We start from the raw sequence: 18,833 nt of genomic DNA on the forward strand, positions 1-18,833 counted from the left end.
TTTGCTTCCACTGCCTTTGGATCTTTCACCAAAGTACTGTTTTTAAAGCATTTGGTTCCCCAGCAGGATTTCCCGCTCTGGTTTCCATGAGATTAATTGTTTCAAAAGCTGGAGTGGATGGAAAGTTTTGTTGGCTAAGTCCATATAGAAATAGCACTACTTCTCTGTGCAGGAAAAGCTGATACTTTTAGCACTGCCATGTGTTTCTATACAGTCTAATATGTCATTCAGCTGTTACATATTCTTACTTATTCAGCCGTTATTTAACACAGTGAGGAAGCACATGAAGTGATTTCATGTTGCTATTGATTGATACCATTTCCTTCTCATAGTAATTTTTTTCAGATTCACTGTCACATTCACAAATGTCAACACGCAGTTGCAGATCAGACTTCTTTGAACTCAGGAGAGGTGTTTGGGACACGGCGTTCAGAATGAGGAGATTTTGCTTTGTCATTCATTGCCATTCCTAGCCTTGGTCACAAAGGGTGGAAGTTAGGATTAGGTTTCTCTCTACTGCGCATTTGTCCTGACTGATTGCAGAATACATCTCAGAGACTTCAGCTGAGAATGGTTTTCTTTTCTTGGCTTCTGCACAGTCCAATTAAGATTTCATTGGAAAATGTTAACTAGTAAAGTATATCCCTTCTTCAGCTAAAGCTGTAGCGACCACATAATGATAAATTCCTGCATAGTCAAACAGTGGCTCACGAGATCCATGGAGTCCTGCCCACTTTGTCAAGCTTTGGAAATCTTGAGAGGCGGTCCTGGAAAGCCAGCATTAGCCTTGACTGCATGCTTGGCTGGTTTAGCACCATGAATCTCTGTTGGACTCTGCAGGAATAGTTTGGTTGGCTACAAACCAACTACCAGAGGAAATATAGCTAAGAGAGCAGAATAGAAGAGGACAGTAAAGCCATATATAACTGCACTGCAGAGTGGATGAGAATTAACTGTCAGAATAACACAGCTTTATTACATTTTTTCCCCAATTCCTAATCTTTTCCTTGCATGGAGCCAGAGTCTATATTCTGGGCCAGCCATATTTCTAGATAATGTATAATTATGGTTCCCTCTCATTGATTATTTTACTGCTCAGCTACAGCTGCTTTGCTGGGCAGCATGAAGCTCTTCCACATGGTCTGTGGGCATCGTTAAAAAGTGACATGAGCTTGGTGCTTTCGGCCCAGATGGAATTGATCCCCCTTCAGCACAGGGCTGATACACAGCAGCAGCCACTGGATCTCACCAGCTTCGTGGTGCAAAGGGGAGCCCCGAAGAGGGAACCTCAGCCTGCACACACCACGCAAGCTTGGATGAGGGCCATGTTGCAGTGCTGTACTGATTTGTATTTCATTCAGAGCGTGTCCTTCTCTGCCACCCTTGCAATTGGAGCAGCAGATTTTTATTTCCTCATTAGTTATTAGGTATTCCTAGTCTTGCTTTGATAAAACCAGGAGGTTGGGGGTGGCTTTACTCCCCCATCTGATGTTTGGGAGAACCCTCTGAAGGACTGGAGGAATGCAGCACTGAATTGTTGGGCAGGGGCATTTCAGGGCATAAGCGAGGCTGACTGAAGCACTTTGTTCAAGCTCCTCCACTCCGCTAGCTCCAGGATGGCAAATGGACATAAAACAGAGCAAGCTTCAGTGCAGTTCTCATTGCTTCAGGTTTTAAACATTGCAACATACGCCTGAGCTATCTTGTCCTGTATCCATCCATGTGTTTTCTGAACATGCCCCCACTGAAAGAGATAATCATGTTTTGTTTAAATTCATTTCTGAAGTTTGAAAACCATTTTCTTCTTAACTGCCCATTCACTGAATTGAACCCCTGCACAGTAGCATATTCAGTTTCTGCTGTAACCTGCTACTCCTGCTTTTAGCTGTAACTTTAACCGCAGAAATAACAGCCAAAAAAAAAACCCACCACCCTACTATTTGCTTAATTTTTTTTTTCTAATTTTTTTTTTTTCAATGACACTGGCTGCACTGTTACTTGGAAAGAAGGTTTGGGGAAGACATATGACTGTGCTTTCTTCCTCAGCTGAGAGAGGCATTTGAATTCTCTCTGGCTTTGCTGAAATCACAGTATTGCTGAGAACATCTGTAGAAAAAAAATTAGCTTTTTCTCTCCCCCCCTCACTGACAGCAAACTTCAGAGAAGGTCAGGCTCATTCTGTGGATTATTTTAGCTACACTGAAAAGGGTAGAGCCCGTCTCATTGCGACCACCTGGAAATACAGCAACTGCTTAAGAAGTACAGGAGTGAGCTGCCATCAATATATAGATTTGGTAGCAGTCAGGCTGTTCTTTAACACTTTCAGCAGTGCTCACATTACAAGCCAAGTGCTCTGGAAGGAAGTCTGGCCATGCCCTGAGCAGTGCAGAGCACCAATAACTCAGCCAGCCAGAGTCTCTGTGCTTAAATGGGAGGTCACCTTGTAGGTCACACTGGTACCTCCTCCAGGGTCGCCCATAGTAGGGTGACAGGCATATTCCCACTAGGCTGCAACCAAAAGTGTTTGGAAACTAAGACTGGGATGCACAGGCTTAAGTTTCTGGGAGCACATGATGCAAAAACTCATGAGCCATCACTCCGTGGGTAACATCTGCAAGAAGAGGCCAAGGCATTACCCACAAACCTTTGATCTAAGTTGGTCAGGCTGCAGTCTGCAGGGCTACTTGGGCTGTTTCTCCTGAATTAATTGTGGTAGTAATAAGAGCTCCAGCTGCAAAACCTGTCCCCTTCTGTCCAGGATGGACTGTGCAAACACTGGACCAAGTCCTTGTTTGAAAGATTTCTTCATAAAAGAGAGGAGCCAGCCAGCTGGGCTTTCTCTGTGGTGGCTCAGACACTTGGAATGTGCATTCTCCACTCCATACTAAGCTGATTTGGTAACTTTCCAGGACTAAACGTCTTGCAAAGACACCTCTGGATAGAGTTTCTGGAGCAGGCAGACACCATGCCTCCCAGATATGCCTCCTAGATGTTACGGGTAGGTGGCTGTCTGATTTTAGCAGCGGTGGCGTTTGCTAATGCAGACATAATTCAATTAGGGCACCCAGAGGATTGGAGAAAAGCCTTTATTATTTTTAGTCTAAATAAAAATAGTATCTCAGGCTTCCTAGAACAGTGAAAACACAGAGTGTCATGGACGATTGCTGGACACGGATTATTTATACGCCTTTTCAGCCAGGGTTTACATGAAATAGAAGATGTTTAGATTGGATTTGACCAGCCCTGTCATGTCTAGGCATATGCAATTAATTCTCTATGCTTAAAATTGCAGTAACGAACCTGGGTTTGACTTTGTGGCAGTACATGCAGGGAACAGCCTCACAAATGGTATTTAGATGATGATGATTATTTTAATCATACACCCTTCGGTAAACAAGAAACTCTGTTTTTAGTCATGAGGGAATGTTTCAGCAGTACTAAAGGGATTTAAGAACCTAAAGACTAATCTAAATGTGGTCAGTGAGGGCAGCACCTAAGTCACACGGGTTTCTTTGAAAACGTCACTCTATAATGTTTTCTTTCTTCATTCTCCTCTTTCTCCAGGGCCAGGCTGCTTCGTTGTAGGGATTTTCTGGATGGTCTGGTTATGCCGTCAGGACATGGGGTGCTGAGGGGAGAAAGGACAGACCTGCCCAAGCTTCCCTGATGTGAGAGGGACAAGAACAGACAGGACCTGTGTCCCTGCCTATAACACAAGGTTTTAAGGAGAAAGGGAGATTTCTCAGCATTCTCATTCTGTGGTCAAGGAGACTTTTATAGCACTGCTCTGACCACCAACAGCAATTTGTGTTGTTACTTACAGTGCATTTTTTTTTTTTCCCTTCCCTTTGCATTTGGAGGCACTTCAGATGGATGTGTGCATAATAGCAGCAGAGTGACCGCTGCCGGGAAGAGAGCGCTCTCAAGCTCGCAATGCCTCGCCAGGCTGAGGAGCTGCTTTGCTTGGCCATGAGCACTTCTCACCACAGTACAGCCCCTCACTCCATTCTCAGGGACAAATTTGCCTTTGCTCACACCTAGGGATTTGGAGAATGAAACACCCCAGACCACAGTCTTGCGCACATTGCTGCTGTGCTAAGAAAGGGGCTTTCCAGATGAGGTACTTAAACTAGGGACTCTCTCCTGGGCTATATCTTGGCTGTTGGTTGGCTGAATATAGAAGATCACAAGACCAGATCATTTAGTCCTGGGGTTCTGGTCACGAACAAGTCAATGTAAATAGATTAAAGTCCAGAAAACAGGACTTTTCACAGAAATTTCTGACCAGTCTTTGCTACCTGCTCTTGCTCCTAAGACACCAGACTTGTCTGTGCTATTGAGTCACATGCTTCCAAGTAAATAAAGACCAGCTTAGAATAATCTGTTTTATACCTTCTGTGAAGGTATAAAAGCATGCTGTTAACAAAGTTCTTTCTATTAAATGTATGTATAGACTTCCTGGATGCGGTCCCTCGGCTGGGATAAAATGAATTCAGTCGCTGAGCAAATGCTTACAGCAGCCAAAGATCTGGCCTTTTCATTACAGGCTTCAGACTAACAATTTTGGGCTTGCAAATACATCAGCAAAGGCACCATGCCTGTGTGGGCAAACACTCCCTCCCTCTTAGTTATCACCCTCTTCACAGGGCTCAAATTGACTTGTAGTATGGAGACATCTCCTGATGGCATCTCCAAGCCCCTGATTCCCCATTTTGGGAATATTTTGAATACAAACTATGCCCAGGCTCCAAGGAGAGACTCTCTCTGACATGCTGGAACTGTGGTAGCGAGGTCAGCACATGGTGCAGGTCTTGTGCCCATCTCACCTGCCACTGCTGGAGAGGCCCAATAGGACCTGAATGCAGACAGAGCCTTAACAGATCAAGGGGTGCAAGCCCTGGGCTCCCGAATACCCTAGCAAGGGCATGACAGATTACTGTGAGGTTTGGTGTTAGCCAGTAACGCAGACTCCCTAGTGTGTTCCCCCCAGTTGTAGATGGTAGGAAACCAAAATGCAGGTGAGTTTCTCCTGTTCTCAACGTGCCTCAGGGGAGCAGGTAATAAAACTCAACTCATTGGGTCTTGATGCTCTGCAAAGTATTTGAGAACTAGCCACTACACCAAATAAACCCTTCCTTAGCCTTTGCCCAAGGGAAACTCGAGGGATTTGTGTCTGGGAAAAGGCTTTCCTGGGGTCCAAGTCAGGAACGGCCCACAGGAGAGGAGGGCTGTCACAAGCCTCTGCCATCCTCCACTCCAAATGTAAACTGTGCTGCTGAGAGCATGCCTGAAAAATAGGTGCCTCTGTGTCAATGTGCATGAAACCAGCTCTTCTCACCACCACACAGAGTAAAGAGAGTGTCCAGTGAGTGTTTGTTTCCTGGAGACGTTTCAAAATAAACTTTGGACAGTCGTTAGTCCCTTCTCCTGGTGCAGCGCTGGAAGGCATCGCGATGTTACACTGGTAGGGGCAGTGAAATGGGGAGCTCAGTGGTGGCTTTTACTGGTTTTAGATGTTCATCAGTGTAACACAAACTGGCAGCTCCTCTACTGCCTGTTACTTGGCTCTGGTACTATCAGTACCTTGTCTGTGACGCTACGATCCTTGAAACAAAGAGATTTGTGTGTGTGCTCAGCTCTCCTAGAAGCTAACAGCAGCTCCCAGAGGCAGGCTGCCTGGCTGGTGTTTACAGGGATGCTCCCCAGCGCTAATGCCCCCAGACTGCCCAGTCACAACGTGCTGGCACGCATGTGGCATCTCTATTCGCCAGTCTGAGCCCAGTCGTTGCTACCAGGGGAAGCACCACATCCCCAGAGAGGGATGTCCCAGTCCTGGCGCGGATCTGGCCATCGTGAGAAGGGCCTGGTTTCTCTGGGGAAGTCTGGCGGTGACTTGTTTTTAATCCCAAACTCAGGCAGTAGGGCAGCGCTCGTAATCCCCCAGGGATTTAAATATTGCTGTGCTGCGCGGTGAGGTGATGCAGCAAGGCTCAGGATGCAGTCAGGCTTTTCCATCTGTACAAAAAAATTACAGGCTTGGGTCCCTGAGAGCCCATCCTGCCCTGAGGGATTTGGGTATATAACTATAGGAGTATTTGGTGGGGTTTTTTTTCTCCTCACAATAGGATCTGGTGTTATCTCTTGGGATTTGCAGCACAAGGTAAGAATGAGACAAGATATTTTTACTGAATAGTGAATATTCAGCGGCCACTAATCCTAGGAAACCTGAAAGGGAAGGTAATCCAGGTCCTGTGAGAAGTCTGGCAACGTACCTGCTCTGAGTTAGGTGTTTATGAGCCAGGTAAAACCCTATGGGTCCTGTTTCAGGAGTTTTTACCCTTCCTTTCAGAGCCCTCATGATGTTGCAGATACAGTTCTTCCTTGGAGGAGGCAACATCTTAAGGAATAAGAGGGAGAAATTTCCACCTCCAGAGGGAAACTTGAAACATGTTTTTCTTGCAAGACCTATTTGTTCTTGGAAAGCTCAGACTCCTCTCTCCCCACCACCATAATCAGACTATAAAAAAGAGCACCGAGTATATGAGTCCCCGCTCTGCGTAAAGCCTTGCTCGCAGGAGATCTATGTGACACAGTAGAAAAATTACCTCTCTCCATCTCCTCCCTCCGAAACGTGTTTCCTTGCGATGCAGAAGCCACGCATGGAATCGTCTGCTGTGCACTGACACGGGATGGGCAGGACCGTGGTGGTACCTTGCTCCAGGGCTTCACAGGGTTCCCTTGAGCAGAAAGGTCAGGAGCTGGCTCCCACCCCAGCCACGCAGTGACATTACAGCCCCCCCTTCTCTTTGTATAACCCCGCGTGTCACTGTTACAGGGACGGCAGATAGACCTGGCGGGTTGCAGCTGCTTTGGGCAGTAAGGAGAAAGGCTGCAGCTTTCTGCTGTGAATGTGCAAGAAACAGGAGAGCACGAAGCAAACACCGACCGCAGGAGTGAGTCCCACACTCCTGGTGGGACGCTTGACAGGTTTGGTTTGCTGCTCTCGCTGTCCGAAGTAACTGCAGCTCCCAACGTGGTGCTGAGACCAAGGGCAATGGGCTTTACAGTGTGTGTCTGTAAATCACAGCCCTTCCTCGTGAGGGCCTCTAAATCAGGCATCAGCAGAGAACAAGCTCCCAGCTGGTAATGGCATATAAAATAATGAAATAGAAATTCCTGGTACAAAAGGCGAACACGGTCCCTAGTTGCCAGCACTGAATAAAACAGTTGATGGGTGTTTCCATCATACCAACGGCATTTCCAGTAGATGCAAGCATTGCAGACACAGAGTAGTCCTCAGAGCCTGTAATTTGGTTTGCTCCCATCACCACTGGTGCTTTTAAAAGAAAACAGCTGCTGCTTTGCTTTTGCTTTTTTTTTTTTGCCTTTTTTTTTTTTTTTTTAAATTGTGGCAGCAAGAAGGTTAAAGGAATGATCTCCTGAAATCTATTTTGACAAGAGGCCAGCACTTCACGATGAGAAGTGAAAGCCCAGTTTTTAGTCTCTTCATCTCCAAGGAGACCAGGAATCCCAGGAGATCAGGAGATAACTGCAAAAGGATCTCTGGGAAGCGGCTGGCGTTTTGTTTGGGAACAGAAAGGTCGGCAAGCTGTGGAATGAGCCAGGTTACAGTATCAGCTACTCAGGACCAGATGCTATTTGCACCATCCTAACCCTTAGTACTTTTTTTTCTGACAAGGCTTATGAACCTGCTTAACTTTAGGCAACGTACGCCGTCATACCCACCAAATCAGTGGGATTCCCCCGGGTGTGGAGTGTCTTTGGGATCCTCTGCTTCTCCTCTGCCCTGTCCCCCTGAGACCAAGGAGATTTCTCAAGGCATCAGTGCTACTTTGTATGTACAAATGGCAAAATCTGGCCATAGATTTAAAAGATCCATCAAGCATCTTGTTTTATTATTTAATTCTCCAGAGGTATTTAATGTAAATTCTACCTTTTATCCAACTTGTTTCTCTTATATATTGAGCCTGCAAATATTTACTCCAACATTTAATGGTGAAAAGTCCACCCCAGCGTGACTCTCTGCTGCTTTGAAGTATGGCTGTTGTATATCAGTGCAAAAGGGATATAAGCACTAGTGTTTTGATGAAATAATATTTGAAAACTCCCATTCTGCAGGTGAAAAGGACTACAGGAGATGGTGGAAAACCAATGGACTGCTTGAGAAAGCAATTATTCCAGCTTGGTGCTGTGAGTAGAATTGACCTTTCCTGGTTAATACAGAAATGTGACAGACCCAGTGTTTGTCTTTCAGGGAAAAATGTTGTGGGTCCCAGTTATGACGAGGATGTTTCAGATAAGGTGGCAGGAAAATTTTTTGAGGGTTTGCAGAGCTGGAAGGGCTTGCTTGGTAAGATCATAAGGTGTCCATCTCGGGGAAACTTTCAGAACAGGCTGCACAAACATCTGCTCAAGTAGGGGATGAGCTGAGGCCTTGCAAAGTCCCTCTCAGCTGGCACATTACAGTGATGCTATAAAATTTAAAACAAAGCATCAGGTATCAGGATACACTGGACCCCGCAGAAATCCTGGAGGCAGAGTGATGTCTAATGCAGTTCTCAGAAAACAGAGAAGAGATTACCCACGGTCACCTCTGGGAGTAGCTCCCCAGCTGCTGGTCTCTGAAGAAAGCCTGTACAGCACCAGTGTAATTCCCTACATATCTGCCCAAGCCCTTGCTAACTTGGTAAAATTTGGGGCCTCCAGCAGCAAAGGCAGAATGCACTGGTGCCTGGCCACCAGCAGATGGAGGTCTTATCAGCATGAGGCCAGGGTAAACTATTTCTGTGGCCTTCCGGCTCCAGAATTAAATAACTGGGTGCAAAATCAAAATATCCCCTAGAAAGGCTCCTTTTCACAGTAGCTGGAAAACCAGGAATTGGGGAGGAGTTCAACAGATTCCTCAGTTTCCAGCTGAAACTAGCTCCTGTTTGATTTCCATTCAACATGGTCACCAGACCAAAGCTTGGGGTTAATCTCACTGAGTGGCACCAAGGTCCTGGGAAACAGCAAGGCATGTGCAAGAAACCTGCTGAGAAGACAGTAAAAAGCACTACTAATGAGCAGGGAGGGAATCAAGCATGTACTGTATCAAAGGCACAGCATCTTCCTGCAGGCAAAAAGCACTCCCTCTTCACCTACAAGTCAGATGCAGTTCCAGGCCTCGGCAGTAATAAATAATTTTCCTCCATGCCGTGTTATTAGTACCATTTGACCATTATTCTTGGTTATCAATATTGTCTTTACAGCCATAAATAGCTCCAGCCATGGCCTGAGCCCCGTGGTGCAGAGAGGGAGCAGGGTGGCCCTTCCACGGGGAGTTCACAGCCTGGCAGGGAAGGAGCTGTTGCCACTCTCTAGCAAATATTCCATTTCCAATTCTTCCAATTAACCTGGCAAAGCAGCAGATTAAGAGAGCCATGCTCGTTGCTTGCCCATGGAAAACTGCCGCACTCGTTTCACACGCTGAACACTCGTATTTTCACGTGTGCTGTGTGCTGCAGTTGTTCTCCAGTTGCCAGTGGTGCCTGGGGAGGGTGATAGGGGCTTTTCCACTGCAGACTGAATCTGACAATTCCCGTAGAAATAGGCTTGGGATAATAATTTGGGAGTCTGAGAGCCTGAATTTAATCCTCTACCCTTCTACACTTCTGGGGTGGCCTTTCTTCTCAGGTAAGCACCAGCCACTGTTGGTTGCCTTACGGGCTGGGGTTACTCTTTCTTTTCCGTACGGTGGGGCTGCAGGGGAAGGGGGATGTTACAAGACATCAGCATGTGGGACCAGGGGGGCGTTTTCAGACACACAGAAATAGGCAACAGCAAAGGCCTGACCTCCCAGCAGCTGGGGCCGTTGCCACCCAACAGCTCTTACCAAAAAGTACCTCTTCCCCCTTGAAATGTGTTTGTTCTTCTAAAAAGGGTGTTTCAGCATCGGAGCTGATCATATTTGCAGCTGAGTCCACTCAGGAATCCTGTGAAATCTTCGTGGTGTGCTTCCCCTTCCAGCCCTGCGGATCCCAACGCACGTTCACCTCGGGTTGGGAGACCAGCCCTGCAGAGCTGACGTGATCACAGATGGCCCGGGCCCTGCCCTCCGGCTGTGGGATACAGACAGCAGTCAGCAGGACTCGACAGGTCAGTGTCTGAGTTTCAACTGGGATGTTTTACTGTATTTTAAGGCAATGTCCAACTATGGGTGAAGTTTGGGCACTCCTACTGTTTTTATTTCTCCTGCTGAACCCAGGAAAGCTGGGCTAAAGGGATGATTTTTTTCCCTTAGCTCCTCTGAGAGCCGTGGGCTGGATTTTCCAGTGTTTCAGTACTGGGAGATGTAAATAGTGAAAAACTCACCAACTGTCTGAGTGCACCTTCCAGCTCCTGGAAAACTACTGGAAGGGGGTTCCCACTGCACAGGCTGGATATGCCTTCAGCCTCTGAACCTCACCCTGTTCCCTTGAGAGGTTCAAGGACAGCAGTGCCAGATGTCCCTTTTGCTGTAGCAGACACTGAGAAAACTCAGGGAACTACTCAGGTCTGTTCTAATGCTGACAAAACCCGTAAGTCTTTATTCCCCTCTGAGGTTGTCGGAAGCCTCTTCAGAAACAAAAATAAAGGGCAGTTTCACTTTGTAGCACATCCCATTACGAGGGAACTCCTGTAAGCAAATATCAAAATGTATTCACACACACACCAGTCCCTCCTCCCCACCTGGACTCAGCCAGCCCCTTCATCCTGGGGGTCTCGCAGCCCATCTTAGCCTGTAAGGCAAATCTCAGCTCTTGGCACACTCGCCGAGGGGGGCAAAATTGCTGCACCACTCGCCACAGGGCGCAGCCTGCATCTGCAGAGCCATTCCCAGCTCTCCCCCAGCACTGTCTTGCTGCCCAGTGGTGGGGTTACAGCCCCTCCCTGCACACACCAGGTGGGCACAGGGCTCAAGAGCTGAGATGATCTTTCCAACTGGTTACTGCAAACACCGGTGTGTCCTTGCAAGGAGGTACATGAGGGTCTCAGCTGTGGTCTCTCGTTTCTATTGCCCCTCTCTACATCATCCAACACGGACTTTAAAGCACTGGGTAATTTCATGGTCATAGCTCAGCTTGGCCAGCAAGACACTGCTCGGGTTCGTGTTTCGTTCCAGCTTCCTTCACCGCAGTGAATTCCTCCTCCTGGTTTACTCTGCCCTAATCAAGGGCAGAATGAAGCCCAGCATGTGCATGCACCCAGGCTTTGTCATTCCCAGCAGCTCCTCCTTGAGCTGTCCTCTTTTTCTTGAAGCTAAGCATTTCGGGGATGAAGAGAGAAGCACTCGGTGACTGTTGTCAGTGGGAATCCAGCTCTCAGCCCGGCTTTCTAATTCGGCAAGTGGCCTTTGAGTAGATCCTGAGTGTTTTACAGAGGTGGGTCAACAGCATTGTTGCTATTTAAAAACTGGGGCAACAGAAGCTCAGAGCTTGTTTTGCCTGCAGTTACAGAGCCTGGAGGTTAAGGGATGCCGTAAGAGAGCTCTGCGCCCTTGCTTTCCAAAAACATGCAGAGATTAGTAGAAAATTATGTCCTCCTTCTATAATATAACTTAATTGCTTGAGTTCGAATTAGTCAGAAGCATGACTGCTTTCAACTGAAGTCTGCCGGGGGGGTTAGCCAACTGAACAAAATCAGTTCAAAGTAAGTTGTTATTCCCATAAATAAAGGTGCTAAAATGTGGTCCAATGCAGAATTAGTGCACTGATTAGATTTTTATAAAAACGAAACAAAGGCCCCACAGACAAACTGTCCGAGTGCATCGTCCTTATTTGACTAAGTCTCTGTCACGGATGAGTGGAATACACCTCGCTCAAAAGAGAAAAGCAGCAATATGTTTTACTGAGGTAAAATAATAATTTGGCGTAGTTCAATAAGTTTGATGGACTTTAACAGAGTTTAACAGTGGTCTGACAGGGTTCAGTAAGTTTGATGGCAAGGTTCATCTTCTTAATTATGGCATGGCAGACCCATATAAAGAAAAATTGAGTTAGAATCGAATTAGAGTGCTTCACACAGAGACCAGAGACGCAGAGAATAAGGAGGGCTCTCCCGTGGAGTCATGAGGTTCAGAGTGGACCCCGCTTTGCTTTCTAAACTCCTTTTGGAGCCCAAGAGCAGCTGGATCCAATCTTAAGTTTCCAACTTGGTCAACGGTTTGCGTCTATATTTCATTGTGTCAATGCCTTCAAAGTCTGCAGGGCCGGGGGGTTAGCCAAAAGCGAAATCAATTTTTAAAAAAAAAAAAAAAAAAAAAAAAAAAAGCGGTTTTAAGGCCACGAAACTTGGGGATGCTTAGGAAGTACCCAAAGCGCTGAGAAAAGTCAGCAGCAACTGCCGAGCCCTGGCAGCCCCCAGCCGCTCGCCCTGCCCCTGCCAGGAGCTGCCCAGCCTCGGCGGGGGTGCGGACGGGACCCCCCGCCCCGGGGATCCCCCCCCCGCCGCTGCTCGGGGCTGGATGGGGCGAGCCCCGGGGCACTCGGGGGGCGAAGTTCCCCTTCCCCCGCCGGTGTCACTTCCTGCCGGCGGCGGGGCGAGGCGAGGCGGCCGCGGCCGCGGAGCGGGGCGGGGCGGGGCGCGGAGCGGCGGGGGCCGGCGGGGGCCGCTCGGCGGGCCCGGGCCGCGGCGGAGGATGCGGCGGAGCCGGGCGCCGCGGCTGGCGCTGGCCGCCTGCCTCGGCTCGTTCCTGCTCGGCGTCTTCTACTTCCAGAGCAGCCTCAACCCAGGTGGGTCCGCCGGGCCCCCCCCAGCCCCGCTCCGCGCCGCGGCCACGGCTGCCCGCGCTCCCTCCCCCCCACCCCCGGCCCGACCCCCGAGGTCACCCCCGGCCGCCCCCCGATGTCACCCCCGATGTCACCCGCGATGTCACCCCGGCGTCGGGGGGAGCGGGAGTTGGGGGGCGCGTTGGGGGCCGTTTCTCGGCCGAGAGCAGGGAAGTTGTTGGTTGCTTTTGCTCGCTATCTGTGAGCGCCTCGCCGCCGCAGCGCTGGTGTTTTGCGGTGAAATTTCGTGTTTCGTTTTAAAAGCAAGCGGCTTTGGGGTGACTGGCCCGTCCCGTGTCCCTGCGGCCAGCGGGGAGACGGGGCGAGAAATCACCTTCCAGCTTCGTGCAGCCCCTGCGAGGCTGCGCCGGGGTTGGGACAGGTAAGAGGAGCTGCCTCTGTCCCACGAGTGCCTCTTTCACACCCACGGTCACTAAAACCCCCGGGAAAACTGGTTGAATTGCTCAAGGGACTTCTTTAGTATGTGCTCTTAGAAGTATCTTCCACATTGGGAAACAATTCAGACCGAAAATGTAAACCGTTTTGCACTGGAGGGGTTATTTATTTCCCTGTCGGCTCTCTGCTCTTTTGGGGAAATTAGCTCCTCTTTCCTAAGAGACGTTATTGAGTAAGTCCTGTAGTTTTAACAATGTACTAATGTTTTCTGATTACAGCAGCAATCCATCAATGGGGCCTTTAAAGTTGCATCTTAAAATTCAGAAGACTGATTTGACTGAAATGGTAGTGGAATTTTATCAGTGCGGACTAAATGAAATGCAATTTTCCTTTTATAGGGGCCGCTCCATCACTTTAATGTGTTTTTTCCTAAAAATAATAAAAAAAAAGGCTTAACTTGTTGGCTGAATAAGATTGAAAAGGAATTAGGTTTCGGCAAGCGTTTGTTATTTCTAGAAGAGCATGTGAAGTTTGTCAAATGAATTCAGTAATCCCAGAAGATCGCAATCAGGGTTGTATTCCTTAGTAACCTTTTTTTTTAAAGAAACGATATATGCATCTTATTTAGTATTGGGACTGTTCAGTAAAAAGTGCAGCGCGGAATCGGCGCTGATCTCCAGGACTCCTAACAGAGAGACGATTGCCTTTTACATTGGATTCGCTTTCTAGTATTTGACTGGAAAATGTGGCTCTTTTCAGGACTCTGGTTTTCAAAAGGAGACTTCTGCATGTCTGAGTCAGCAGAACTTCCTATGCTTACTTGACTTTAATCCCTTGCATGATCTCAACGCAGTTTCGCGCCGAGTTCCCGTCAGGTCAGAGCAAAGCAGGTGACGGTAACACCGATGGCATCTCACGAGGGTTTTGGGGGAATTTCGGGTCTGGAACACTCCCCGAGGCTTTGGGAAATGCGACGCCCTTAGTAGGCTGCAGATCTGTCGCCTTGGTGGGAGTGTGATTTTCGGAAGGTCTTGCAGATGGTGAGAGGTCTGGGGTAGGGATCCTCAGCTGGTGGAAACCGGCGGCGGTTGTCACTCAGTGGAAGCCCCTGTGCGAGGGTGGTGAAAACCCTCCGCAGATTTGCTGCTTAACGTTCACAAAAGGGGTGAGTTAAAGTGATATTCATGTTCTCTAAAATCTGGTTATTTTCTAGCCACACAGTTGTCCCCCTGGGTCCAGCCTTCATTTTTGTGCCATTTCTTTCCCTTATTATTTTTCAGTTTACAGTTCCTTTCCTCTTTAGTTCTGTGAAAACTCGCACTAGCAGAGGAAAGGTCATTGCCATATACAGAAAAGCAGCAAGCTAAAAATTGCTGCTTTTTTTTCCTTTTTTTTCCATCCCAAAGGAGAGCAAACTGAGGCCAATTACTTGGATTTTGGAAGTTACAAAAGAAATAGGTAAACAATCTGCAGACAAAAATGTCATCTTTAAAGCGATGGTTGCCTTGAGGTTATTTGGAGTTCTAGTTGTCTGGTGTCATTTGGTTTCTGTATAATAATGAAGAAAAATGCTAGAAAAAGCAGCAGTGCCCTGAGTTTCCCCCAGGAGCACTCAGATCCTTTTCTCCATCTTTAGCAGGATTCAGCAGGTCGCCTTTCCTGGGCCACCCACAGTCCGTTACGTGTAACGTGCTGGATTAATCCTTGCTAACAGCACACGGAGACCCAACCATCCTGTGACCAGGACAAGGCGAGGGGGGACAAATGATACATCCAGAAACCTTTAAGTCTGAGCGTGCTAAGGGCTCGCACAGCTCAGGGAGCGGGAATTAACTCCTCCGGTTGGGTTTTCCACTTTTAACTCCATCGGGGCAGTTGTGGGCTGGAACGGTTTACGCTGAACATCATGGGTGTGCTGAAATAAGGCTTTCTTGTTCTGCCCTAGGAACACCCACACACCAGTGTGTGCTGAAATAACTCTGCTCCTAAATGTCGCTGAGTTGGTTATTTCAGTGCTGGGCTGAATTTGTTTGTACTGAAGTCGGTGGCAGAATCCCGGAGGCAGAAATGGGCTCGGGTGTGTTTGCCAACCTCACTGGCACTCAGGAGAGGTGAGACAAGTCTCAGAGCAGCCGCATGTGGATTTGAGCTTGCATTGGCTTCCTACCCCTGACTGCTTTGCTTTGGCTTGTCTTGCTGCTGGCTGGACCAGTGCACGGCTGCGGGGGCTGTAGGCCTTGACCCTGGCCGTGGGGTGCAGCTGCAGCACGTGGACTGTCCCCTGCTCGCTTCGGGACGGTGATGTCCTGCCTGTCCTGTTGGCCTTCAGCTGTCTCACTCCAGGTTCCCAGACACGTGGCCGAGGCAGTGGGGAGTTACGGGGTTTGGCTGGAGCATCTTTCAGCACCCCCAGGCCCTCCTGCATCTGAACCAGTGGTGTGGGCAGGTACACTCAGCTCCTGGGCAACCCTCACCCCATCTCAGCTTGGTGCTGGGAGTGACGTGGTCCATCAGGGTGACTTGGTTGTACTGGGGTCAACCCACAGCACCCAGGAGAGCCTGCCTGGCCTCAGCATGATCGTCATCATCTTCTGAATCACAGAATCACAGAATCATCTCGGTTGGAAAAGCCCTTGAAGATCCTCCAGTCCAACCATGAACCTCACACTGACCGTTCTCAACTCCACCAGATCCCTCAGCGCTGGGTCAACCCGACTCTTCAACCCCTCCAGGGATGGCGACTCCCCCCCTGCCCTGGGCAGCCCATTCCAACGCCCAACAACCCCTTCTGCAAAGAAATACTTCCTAAGAGCCAGTCTGACCCTGCCCTGGCGCAGCTTGAGGCTGGAGCACAGGACTGATGGGGAGCGGCTGAGGGAACTGGGGGGGTTTAGTCTGGAGAAGAGGAGGCTGAGGGGAGACCTCCTGGCCCTCTACAACTCCCTGAAAGGAGGGTGCAGAGAGGGGGGATGAGTCTCTTGAACCAAGGAACAAGCAACAGGACAAGAGGGAATGGCCTCAAGCTGCGCCAGGTGACTAGATGATCTTCAAAGTTTTTTCCAACCGAGATGATTCTGTGATTTTAGCAACAGTGGGGGAGCTGGGGATGAGTATGTTAGTACAGATGTGGGGTAGAGGGAGGGGAGAGCGTCTGAAGGAGGTAGACGGAGGTGAGTGGCAGGTGGTGAGGTGATGACCTTAATTAAAAGTGCTATGGGGTCACCCTGATGATAGGTCTTTTGGGGAGACTGTGAGTAGGCAAATTGTGCTGACATCCAGAGAGCTGGCAGTTTTCAGGCTGCTGTTGAGGGGCCAGAGGGATATGTGCATGAACTTGCAGTCTCCTAAGCAGTTAATAAGCAGCTCCTCCATCCCAGAAGAACGTATTTCCCCATGAGAGGCGACTGGGTGCTATGCGAAGTGTTTTACATAACCTTCCCCCTCTCGAGGCTTCTATCTCTGACAGTGTTATTTGAGAAGAAATCCCCTTGCAATCTCAGAAGTGTTTGGAGGAAGAGGCACCTTTGGAAGCCTGAGGCAAGAAGGGAGGGTGAGGTCATTCAGTCTGATCCCAAGAGAGCCTTGCATAAGAGCCGGGCTATTCTGTTCTTGCCCCATCCTTCCTGTGTCCAGTCCAGTGACTGGAGGTGACTGGGGGGACAAAAGCAGACCTTGCTCAGCGGCAGCCTGCGGGACGGGAGTGCTCCACTTCCTGTTGTTTCTAGTTTGTTCCAGCACTGAATCACCTTCTCCAATAAGGAAGAAGGAAAAACCCTCAATCTCAAAATGCTGTTTTATTTCTCCTCCAGTGCTGTCCGACTGCAGCATCCAGCTGTTGCATCTTATGCCTTTTTAGCAGCACTTGCTTAACGCTGGCTTCTGCGCTCCCCATGTTCTGCCATGACCTACTATCAGCATGAGTTGTTGGGCTTCGTAGGCCTTTTCGGGTTAGACATACTCAGCCTTTGACCTGAATCTTTCACAAGGAGCGATACCAGAACCAGGATCGTAGTAGTGCCAAGGTTGTGATGCTGCTCCAGAAAGGTTTACGAGTGGGGAAGAAGCAAGATTCCTCTCTCCAGCCTTATCTGCTCCTGCATCAACCAGTTGGATCTCCTCTGGGCAGTGTTAGAGCAAGGTGTCCTCCAGCCACTCCTGGAGTGGAGGTACCACTTCCCCAGCCTGAGAGAGCAGAATTGGGGTGTTACAGGAGGATGAGCAGCAGTGCCAGCAGCCACACCACCACACGTAGCACGTATGGCAGGCAGGAGATGGTGCCTCATCATTTTGGTGTGGTTAGCAGCCCAAGGTGGATGTGGAGGATACCCATTGCCACCACCCTCTGCCGACTTTGGGATGGTTTCTTTTGCCCAACCCAGCATCTCTCAGCAGGTCCTAGAGAAGCTGTTGCTTCTGATCATTGCAAATCTGGCCCTTCAGGTTTTCTGAGCTATGCATCCAAAGTCTCCGGTTGCTTTTGTGAACTCTCAGTCAGCTCCATCCTTGTACCTAAAGATTTGTCCCTTCAGGGAGGGACAAGAGGTTATAGAGTTTATAAGTGATTTGACTGAAGTCCCTCAGAGCTGCAGTCCCTGAACCTACAAATGCACCTAGACCTCGCCTGAACAGAGATACTTAGATATATATAGAGACACACTTAGATAGAGAAGACTCTTACAAACCAGGGTTGGTTTTTTTTTTCAGAACAGGAAAGAGCCTGTTTCAGACCTCAGTTCCTCCCCATTGTTTAAAGGTATTTTCAGGCTGAAATTCAGGAGCTGCCTTGGGACGTGAGCGCAGTTCGGCCAGCGAAGGCTGTCTGAGACTGGGTCATGTTTGCAGCTGGCTGACACATGTCCTCAGCCTTCCAGATAACAAGGACTACGCTGCCTTCACCCTGGCTAACGCTGCAAGCGCGGGCAGGGATGTGAAATCTAAGATGCCCTCTGAGGTGGTGTTAGTTTTTCTGTTTTGTTTGCTTTTGTCGTGAGGCAGTTTTGCCCGGCTCAAATTCTCAGTCGCAACGCTGTGACGCCCAGGATGCAGCCACTGCCCTTCAAGGAGCCAGTGCTCAAAGTACAGAAACATTTGTCAGCCAAGGCACTGGGCAAGGCTCAGATCTGCCAGGTTTGAAGAAGACGTGACATGCTGTAGCTGTGACCTGTCGTGGTAGAAAAATCTACCCGGTCCAACGCTGAGAGCAGGGAAGTAATGAAGCCCATCTGCTCCCAAGGGCCAGGCTTTTCATGAGGAATGCTTTCTCTAGTCCTTCTTGGCTTTCTACAGTTTCCTGAGAATCTCTGATACATGCGAGAGCTTTGGGAGGGGGAAGGAGGGGGCTTAGCACGCCTGGAGTTAACTCTGTGCCTGCAGGAGAGGTTCACGTCTCGGTGGCTTGCCAGGTGGATCCAGCTTTTGCCAGCCCCGCATCCCTCTGGCATCCCAGCCCGGCTGTTTCTCTCTAGCAGCACGTTACACCTGCACTTTCTGCTTTGTCCCCACTCCCAAAGCCCCAACACTTCTATTTATGCTGCAAAAAGGGCTCCACAAAAACATCTTCTGGGAGCAGCAGGACCTTTGCCTGTGTTGGTGCAGGAAGGACCTTCTGGTGATCATCAGTCAGGGCTGAGG

General features: G+C 49.0%; 1 protein-coding gene across 1 annotated transcript in view; it reads left to right on the plus strand.

Moving 5' to 3' along the window:
- The first annotated feature begins 12,637 nt into the window (after positions 1–12,637).
- The window catches only part of CHST13 (carbohydrate sulfotransferase 13), a 31,815-nt gene continuing 25,619 nt past the window's right edge, over positions 12,638–18,833 (plus strand). Inside the window, exon 1 of the mRNA XM_074878854.1 lies at positions 12,638–12,770. Within this exon, the coding sequence (XP_074734955.1) occupies positions 12,677–12,770 (94 nt within the window). The 5' untranslated portion in view covers positions 12,638–12,676. The remainder of the gene's footprint in view (positions 12,771–18,833) is intronic.

Source organism: Strix uralensis, chromosome 10, assembly GCF_047716275.1.
Source record: "Strix uralensis isolate ZFMK-TIS-50842 chromosome 10, bStrUra1, whole genome shotgun sequence".
Classification (NCBI taxonomy): Eukaryota; Metazoa; Chordata; class Aves; order Strigiformes; family Strigidae; genus Strix; species Strix uralensis.